This window comes from Parus major, chromosome 10, assembly GCF_001522545.3.
Source record: "Parus major isolate Abel chromosome 10, Parus_major1.1, whole genome shotgun sequence".
Lineage (NCBI taxonomy): Eukaryota > Metazoa > Chordata > Aves > Passeriformes > Paridae > Parus > Parus major.
The window spans coordinates 1849688-1859075 of record NC_031779.1 but is presented as its reverse complement, the minus strand read 5'-3'; the positions used below and the strand labels follow the sequence as shown (position 1 = coordinate 1859075).

At 58.8% G+C, this 9388-nt stretch overlaps 1 protein-coding gene across 1 annotated transcript; it reads right to left on the bottom strand.

The window, feature by feature from the left end:
- Positions 1-2750: 2750 nt before the first annotated feature.
- Positions 2751-6791, bottom strand: LOC107209153 (cytochrome P450 1A5-like). The gene is made up of 7 exons (XM_015638444.2): positions 6634-6791; positions 5185-6066; positions 4476-4602; positions 3884-3973; positions 3679-3802; positions 3411-3497; positions 2751-3243 (listed from the first exon to the last, which is right to left on the bottom strand). Exons 2-7 carry the CDS (start codon positions 6043-6045, stop codon positions 2937-2939), a joined length of 1596 nt encoding a protein of 531 aa, XP_015493930.1. The 5' UTR covers positions 6046-6066; positions 6634-6791; the 3' UTR covers positions 2751-2936.
- Positions 6792-9388: the final 2597 nt, after the last annotated feature.

Below are 9388 nucleotides of genomic sequence, written 5' to 3'. Positions count from 1 at the left end.
GGGGTGGGCACACAGCTCCAGGGCTGTTTGGACAATGCTCTCTGAGGCACAGGGTGTGATGGCTGGGGGGTCTCTGCAGCACCAGGAGCTGCACTGATGATCCTCGGGGTGTCTTCCAGATTGTCCTGATTGGACACTCGTGGTTTGGTTCTTTCTCCCTTTGGACTGGGATTGATGAGAGAGGCAGTTTTCTCTTGTTCAGACTTGGTTATTTATTCTTCTTTTATCTACATTACATGCATACAGGCTACAAGGAGCTATGTGCACTAAGATAGAAAGGTACAAAATGGCTAATAAAGAACTTCTTCAAGGTCTTTATATGTCTATTTAAGATTTATTAATTAACAGATACCAAGTTAATTATTTTTCTTAGTGACCCAATGACCCAACACCTGTGTGCTGCACTGCAGCATTCTCTACCCAATCACTGATTATTACCCAAAAACCCACAGAAGAAGATGAAGAAGGAAAAGAGACAACACCCTAAATCCTCCATCTTGTCTTGTTTTGTAAACTATCTTAAACTTTAAATTTCTCACCCAGTGACTCAAGAAAACTCTCTGGTTTACACACTTATATTTTCAGTTTCTCTACTTAACTCTAACAGCTGTCTCCACGGTGCAATGTGAAATTCAGGGCTTTCTTGGGTGTCAGAGTGAGGCATCACAGATATCTTGCATCTCTCACCCCAGCACCAGATCAGGAGATTCAATTCTATGATTTTATGGACCCCAGCAGGAAAACTGGGGCCTCACCTGGCACCTGGGCTGTTGGGTGGGATGTCCAAGGAGCGGCGAGCACGCAGGGATTTCAGACCAAGGTCTCAGGGGTCCTTCCTGCCTTTGCAGGATGCCTGGAAAGGTCTTGCACAGCTCTGGGGGATGGTTCCAGCAGCACCAAGAGAGGAGAGGTGCTCAGTGTAGGTAGGGAGTTGTACAGAGGCTGCTTGCCTCCAGCCCCATGAAGAGAAGGGAAGGATAACTTGCCTGCTCATTCCTCTCCCCTCCAGCCTCTTCCCTTCCCCTGCTCCATCCTGACACAGGGGTGACTTCTTCAGCCATCCATGAATGGATCTTGGAGAGCCCTTCCACCAGCCAGGGGCTGTTCCACACCACTGATATCAACAGTCAGCTGTGTATCTGCCCCGGAGCAATAAAACTCTCATCATGCAAAGAGGGGAAAAACATTCCCGCTGTCCTTTGTATCTGCTCCTGCTTATTGCAGCCTTATCAGCACATCCAGGCGGCCTTCGGGGCACGGGAGTCACGCAACGGCTGCAGCAAACGGGGCCTGTGGACCCACGGCGTCACTTGTGGGGCCAGGTCTGCCCCACGGGGACCCCGCGGCACCGATGAGTCCCGGGCAGTCCCGCTGCTCCTGTGAGTCACCACACTCACCAAGATGAACCTCCAGTGGATGGTCCCACCTCCCCCTGCAGCAGGGGAATGCTGGCTTTGGGATGTCCCTTGTGGGACGTGGCTTTGGGTCTCTGGTGCTCTGGTCCTTGCCGTAGTTGATGGAGTTGTTATTTGGCTGGTGAACCTCGTGGGCTGTCCTAAAGCATCCTTCCACTTTTCTCCCTCTGGTAGCCTGCAGCAGGTCTGGACCTCCCCTTCCAGTGCTTCTCCTACAACATTTGGATTATGGCATTAAGCAGGAAGGACAAAGCTGGTGTGACACCGACAGCTGCTTGTGCTGGCTCAAAGAATTCGGGTGGCTCTCTGAGGCTGCGTCACCTCAGTGCTTCTCCACAAACTGGCGACTGAGCCTGGACACACAGAGTCACTCCTTTTCCCCCAGGCTGGTTCAGCGGGTCTGGGCAAGCCAGGATCTCCCCGAAGTCTTGGGCAATCGGCTTCCCCGTTCTCTTCCCCACCATGCTTTCATCTGTGCCTCTTCTGGGAAGCTTTTGTGCAATGCCTGATGAGTGATTGGCATTTGGACATGGCAGGAGCTCTGGCTGGAGCCCCACTGCTCGGGGTCTGGGGCTGTGGGGGCAGAATTCTCCCCTGGGAACGGGTGCAGGAGCAGAGCGTACCTCACCGGGGGTTGTGCTTGTCCCCGTGTCACCGCTGCCAGGCGGTGGCGTTGGCTGGGGCGGCTTTGCGTGCGAGCTGGGGAAAAGGAGGCATCTGGCTCTGCTGGCATGGGCTGACTGGCAGCCAATGTAAACTCTTGGATTTGAGCTGGAGCAATTCCTGGTTCTCATTCTCTTCCTGCTGTGAAAACACCTTTGTTCCAGCCCAGAACAGCAGCAGCTCGGCTTTCTCAGCAGCCAGGGCTGGAGGTGTCCTTCCCTGTGTCCTTCCTCGTGTCCTTCCCTGTGTCCTTCCCCGTGTCCTTCCCTGTGTCCTTCCCTGTGTCCTTCCCCGTGTCCTTCCCCGTGTCCTTTCCCGTGTCCTTTCCCGTGTCCTTCCCTGTGTCCTTCCCTGTGTCCTTCCCTGTGTCCTTCCCTGTGTCCTTCAGGGCCACCAGTGACCATGGTGAAGGAGGTGGATGAAGGCTCAAGTTGCACCAGGGGAAGTTTGGATTATGAGAAAATTTCTTCACCATAAAAGTGGTCATTGGTGGAGTTAGTGATGGGATGAGGGTTAGTGGTGGCCTTGGTGATATTAAAGCCTTTTCCAACCTAAACAATTCTGTAATTCTGTAATTTGGAGGTCATGATGGGGGCTGTGAGGTTATGGCATGGCTTGGCTGTCCTGCATCTATCAGAGAGCGATTCCGAAAGGATACAGCCCAAGACTGGATGTGGTGGAATAGACACCTTTAATGGAATACCCAACACTAGAAACACCAGGAAACAAAGCAGGCAACGATTGCTAGAGAACAAAGCAGATAAAACAAGAGCCCAAATGGTTTCAGTTTATCCCATCACCCCACAAAGTTGTTCTAGAGCCAGCCCTGCTGCAAGGACACTCTGGAGATGTCGCCGCTCAGCTCCTGTCCTTCACGGGGAAGCGCTGCCTGACCTGGAAGTGCTCACACCTCTTGTGCTTCAGGGACAGTCCATAGAGAGGGGTCATGTCCACCCTGCTGCCCTTGCAGACGCTGAACTCCAGCTGCTGGAGCAGCGTGGCCAGGAAGAGGAACACCTGCCACCGGGCAATGTTCTCTCCGATGCACCTCCTCTTCCCCAGGCCAAACACCAGCACCTGCTCCGCCTCCTCCTTGTTCAATTTGGTCCCATCAGCACTGAGGAAACGCTCGGGCCTGAAGGTTTCTGGGTCCTTCCAAAGCTTCCTGGAGGGGAGAACATCACAGATGCTGAGATGGTTTCTCCTGGTCATGGGTGTCGGTGGGACATTGGAAGGTGGGAACTGTCAGGAGGAACATCCTAGATGGTTTTGCACTACAGGAGGGGACCTGTTTGCCACCACAGGAGGGTTTGTGCCTCACAAGACACTTACTCATCATGGTTCGTTTGCCACTGGTTGATGAACACGCAGCGACCCTTTGGGATGTAGTAGCCGTTCAACACCGTGTCCTTGGTGGTGCTGGGGAGAGAAAAGACGGAGAGTTGGGAAACCCAAAGGTTTTTCTGCATCCTCAGGGGACTGTCAGGCTGCTCCTGAAGGCTGTGTCGGTTCTGTGGGGGCAGTTGTGTCCTCCACGAACCATAAGATGGTGCCTCAAGGCTGCCTCATCCCCAGAGCAGCTCTGCCAGCCCTCCCGTACCTGTGTGGGATGGTGAAGGGCAGAAAGGAGGAATGCCTGAACATCTCCAGGATAAAAGCTTCCGTGTAGGGCAGCGTGCCCCGGTCCGACAGCCGCGGCCGCCTCTCCCGCCCAATGGTCCGGTCTGGGGGAGGTGGAGAGCGAGAAGGGGGTCAGGGCTGAGCAGAGAGGTTTGGCCCCAGAGGAATGTGGTTTGTGGACTCACCGAGCTCTTCCTGGATCTTCCTCTGGATGTCGGGGTACGTCACAAGGTACATGAGGCTCCAGGACAGGGCTGTGGTCACGGTGTCGAAGCCTGGGCAGAGAGGATGGGGTGTGGGTGAGCCCCATGACACCCACCCTGGCCTGCTGGCTGACCATCACCCTCTGGGCTGCCTGAGGAGGCAGGGGACATCCTGGGCATGCAGCAAGGCTTGGGGCTTTATTCTGCCTTAAAAAAACTTCACTAAAATAACCTGCTTTCCCAACCTGTCCCACTCCCCGGTTGTGTCAGGTTTGTACAACTTCTTGGGAATTGGGGGAATTTCTACAGAAAGATGAGTCAGCCCACAAACATCTCCCACAGCCAGGAAAAACCACCCCGGCTTGTGAGGCTCTGCAGAGCTGTAACCCCTGCCCTTCACTTTTCCAGAGCTGATATCCCAGCCTGGTCTCTAGAGGTATCCCTGGAAGGTCCAGCGAGCAGGAGAGCCAGTGCTTAGACCCAAACCAGCTGGTGTTGGGCAAGGGTGAGACAGCAGGAGCCAGAGAAAACCTGAGAGCGTCTGCCACAGCTGAGGGAAGGTGGGAGAGGATACCTGCTCCAAAGAGGTCGTTGACGAGGTTGACAATCTTCTCCTTGGGGACCTGCATGGATGTGTTTGCTGCCAGTTTTCTGTCCAGGCACTGCTCGATGAGGGAGTCCGTGATGTCCCGGATGTTGTTCTGAGGGGAAGAGGAGACAAGGTTGCGGAGCAGGGCTGGCAGAGGGTTGGGTGCTCCTGGGGGAGCCCGGGGTCACGCCAGCTCTGGGGAGCATCATCCCTCAGCTCCTGTGGTCCCAATGGAAACAAGGAGAGGGCTCTCCCAGGAACCCAGGCACAGAGCAGATGTTCAGCCAGCAGACTGGTCACATCTCACAGGGAATCAAGGAGATGCTGAGAGGCTCATGAAGGGCGGGTTCAGGTGGGACCTTCAGGAAAAGGTTCTTCCCCCAGAGGGTGGTGGGGCTCTGACCAGGCTCCCCAGGGAACAGACACAGCCCCAAAGTTGCCAGAGCTCCAGGGGAGTTTGGACAACGCTCTGAGGCACAGGGTGGGATCTCTGGGCTGTGTGTGCAGGGCCAGGAGCGGGACTGGATGATCCATGCGAGAGCCAACTCAGGATATTCCATGATTCCATGAGATTCTAGGAATCTGTGAGGAGGACTGGGGTGGGACAATGGCCATTGCTGCTTGGCTGCCAGAACAAAAACACCGTGCTGATAGAGCGGGGAGGAGAGCAGCTGAGGGTCCTGCAAGCTCTTACCTCATCGTAGGTCTCATAGTGCTCCTTGACCCTCTTCTGCAGAAAGCTGAGTAAGTACCTGTTGAAATCTAGAAACAATTTCATGCTGCGGCTGGGGAGGTACCGGAGCACGGGGATGAAGTCGGCTGGGTTACCGGCAGCAGCCACATTGGTGAACTTCTCGGTAGAATTCACCAGGCTGAGCAGCTCCTGGTCCTCGTGCTCGTAGCGCTTGCCGAAGCACATGGCACAGATGACGTTGGTCACCGACACCACCAGGTACCGGTAGGGCTCGAACCTCTTCTCCTTCTCCATCAGCTGCAGGAATTTGGTGACCAGGTACTCAGCCTCCTTGGAGACGTGCTCCTCCAGCAGGCAGCTGCAGGACGATGTGGGGCTGGGGGCGATGGAGAAGCTCTTCAGGGCGCTCTGGGCCAGCTTCCTGCGCGCTTTCCACACCTCCCCGGAGTCGGGGCTGAATGTCAGGCTCTGCCCGTTGGTGATGTAGTGGAAGCTGTAGAGGTCGGGGCGCCCCATGAAGTCCTCTCCTTGCTTGACCAGGGCTTGTCTGATGGTGTCGAGCCCGCCGAGCACCAGCACGGGCCTCGTGCCGATGCGCACCTCCATCACGTCCCCGTAGCGCCGGCTCAGCCGCGTCAGCGCCAGGTGCGTGTCCTTGCGCAGCTCCAGCACGTTCCCCAGGATGGGATAGCCCCGCGGGCCCGGCGGCCTCCGCAGCCCCTCGGCCACGGGCTGCTGCTGCTGCTGCTGCAGCCACTGGAGCAGCAGGAACACCAGGCAGAAGACGGCGGCCACCAGCAGCACCTCGCTGGCCGACACCGCGGCGGGGCTCCCCAGCAGCCCCATGGCAGCCTTCAGCATCCCCGCCGGCTCGGAGCGGCCCTGCGCGAGGGAAACGGAGGCACGGCAAGAGCCGGCATCAGCCCGGGGCTCAGCGCTGCGGCTCTTCCTGACGCTGGTACGGGCAGCCCTGAACCAGCTCAGGGGCCGGGGCTGCCCCCGCATCGCTGGGGCTTTCCAGCGGCACAGGCTGCACATCCAAGAAGGCTCCAAACGCACCCACCCATCCCTTAAGGGGGACCTCAGCCCGTCAGAGCCTCCAGCGACACCCCTTTCCCCGCAGGAAACCCAAAGCTCCACTGGCACAGCCGTGGCTCCCTCCCAGGGTGTGCAAAACTGCAGCTCGGCACATGCCAGGGAAGCAGGAGGAAAGGAACAGCAGTTCTTCCGTAAATGTGGCTCTAGGGCTGCCAAAGCCATCAGGAGTTACAGGCAGGAGGATGGACCTGCTGGCCACAGTCCTGGGGCACTCTGGGGAGCGGGGATGCCACAGGGCTGCTCTGTGAGAGCACACAGCTCACTGCATGAGCAGGGACACCCAAAACTGACCTTCCCGTCCTATATCCATGTTCAACCCTCCCTCCCCAAAACGCACAGGCTGGCTCCTACCTGCAAGTCCTTGGGCTGGTTTTTACTGTCCAGGGCTCCCAGCAGAGATCAGCACCGGGAGCAGGGGGAATCGTCCTCAAGCTTCTCCTGTCACCTCCTTCTCCTCTGCCTGCTCCTTCTTGTGCCACCTGGAAGTCCAAGGCTCTCTAAGCTCGCCCCTCACCGGGTATTTATCTCCCGAGGGATGGGACCTGGACGCTGCAAAGCCCTTGGGAATAGCTACCCATTAACAGACTGGGCCGAGCCTGGCTGGAACCTGCCCGGGAAGCCAAGGAAGAGCCTTTCTCCCCTCTGACAGGCTCTGGGGCACGAATGGTGACTTCTCCTCCTGGCCAGGGACCTGGAGCCTCTGTGGGGAGGAAGAAGGGGGTTCCTAGGACAGGGAGGAAGAAGGCGTCCCTAAGCCCTGCCATGGGGACGATGTTGGACATGAAGGCAGCATCGCTTGCCGACAGAATGTGGGTGCTAGCATTTCCCCAAAAAACTTTTCTGGGCTGGCCAGGCCGTTTCCAGAAGCCAGAGTGGGCTGTCACCGGCACGGGCACTCGGGAGGTGCTGGGGGGCTGCGGGCTGTGAGCGAGGGGACACGTTTGTGGCGAGGCACCCACAGCCCTCCCCATCCATCCCTGGGGAAATCAGCCGGCAGGTCCCGGGAGCGGCAGGATCATCCGGGCCAGGGGCAGAGCCAGGCTCCGGTTAACGATTGGCCAGGTTTGCGTGAGAAGGCGGCTGGCTCGCTTCCCCCGGCTCCTCCGGGGCAAACAGGCAGCGAGGAGGAGGAGGAGGAGGAGGAGGAGTGGCGGGGCAGAGGGGAGGAGGTGACCCCGGCAGATATGACAGGTGAAGGGGCAGCACGGGGCAAGGCTGGGGCAGTTCATCCCCTCAAAACTCTGGGTGGCACCCGACAGAGAAATGCTGGAGCTAGCGAGGCTGCTTCTCCGGGTGGGGCAAAATTCAGGGGAGTTTGGGAAGTGCAGCTGGGATGAGCAGGAATGAGCCAGAGCTTGGGGGTTTAGCCCGAAGTTTCCTTCAATCTTTGAAAATTCCGGTGGGAATTTGGCCCAGGTGAAAGCTGAGCTAATATTTAATAAAGGCTTTCAACATCTGGTCTAATCGGGCTCGTTAATAGCAATGACGCCGTTCATTAATGTTTGGCAAGAACAGTTACAAAACGCTGGCTGCTAATATTCCTGCTGATAATTCCCAGGAATGCCGCAGCCTTCCCAGCCCCGGCAAGACCCTTGGGAACGCTTTTGGGGAGGCAGGCTGTGGGAGCAGGGCTGGCTGGATCCTGCCAGTGCCTCCCATCCCAATGGATCTATCCGGACCCCATTGCATGGGGTCGGGTTGGGGCTGGGGGGAGCTGAGTGACCCCCGAGCCCCGCCCCCCCAGCAGCGTTTCAGACCTTGCGCTGATCCTGAACTCATCCACTCCTCATCCATCACATCCCAAAGCTCTGGAGAAGCTGAGGAGAGTCCCGGAAAGGTTCTGCAGGACCCTTTTCTACCCCTTCCCAGCCTTCCCCGGCTCGCCGGTGGCTGCCAAGCCCTGCGATGGCAGGCTGTCTCCTGATGAGAACAGAGTTAAGAGCTGCTGCCTTGCGTGCCAGGCAGCCTCACATCCCAAAAACACCTTCAAAACACCCTCACTCCCGGCCGCCGCCCCTCGCCGAGGGACCTGGGGACACGTGCGAGGCATCCCCGGCCGACCTTTATGGACACTGTGCCGAGTGTCCCCAGCCGTGGGGCACATTTGTGACATTTGTGACATTCGTGGTCAGCCCTGCAGCGCGGGGCACCCCTCGGTGTCGCCTGGCGCTGAGAGGGGACGTTTCAGGTGGGCACGACCGGTACCTCCCCGCTTTGTGCTTCCCTCTCCTCGTGGCTGGAAAAGGCTGGGATGGCCGTGTCCTACGGAGGGGTCACAAATGCCCGGGGCACTGCTGTCCCCCCGCAGGTGCTGCAGCATCCTGGGGCAGAGGTCACCCTTGTTGACTCCGACCATTGTCCCCAGCGCAGGAGATCCCCCCACAAGCTCCCCAAGCCCCAGCCAGCCGTGGGGGCAGCAGATCCTGAGCTGCTCCGGCGCCGCCTTGACCCCGGGCCAGGCTCCTGGACGTGAGGCCACCGCCCTGGTCCTTTAAAAACCATTTCCCCCCCCACCCACCCGTAGCGTGACTGCGAGTGACCGGGGTCACTGACTCCCGGCTCTGGCCGGAGCCCCTTCGCACGCGATGTCCCTAATGCCACCTCTGGGACCCCCCGGCGGGGCGGGACCCCCTGGCCTGTTTCCCACCTCGTGCCAGCTGGGCTGGGAACAAGGATGCGGGCGGAGGGGGCAGATTTTGGGAGCGGGTTGGTGCCCTTTGTCCTCCCTGAAGAGCAGGACCTGGCCCGTCACCCCACAGAGACCGGGGCTAGGGGCTGCCTGAGCCCCCCATCGGACACCGAGCATCGCCCCCCGACGTGTCCCCTCTCCCTCCGGCTGCACCCTCTGCCCCATCCCAACCCCACCTCGCCCCTCGGGTCGCCCTGTCCTCAGGGGACAGAGGTGACAGAGGGCACGGCGGCTTCTCACGCGAACCTGGACAATCTTTAACCAGGTCGGGGCAGCCAGGGCCGTGACCCCCGGGGCTGCCCCGCCACCCATGTCCCCACGGGGACCCTACGGAACAGTGGGGTGGTCCTGCAGAGCGAGGTGGGGAGCCACGCACGGAGCCGGTGGCGCCCGCTCTGCCCGGCCGGGCTCAGCGGC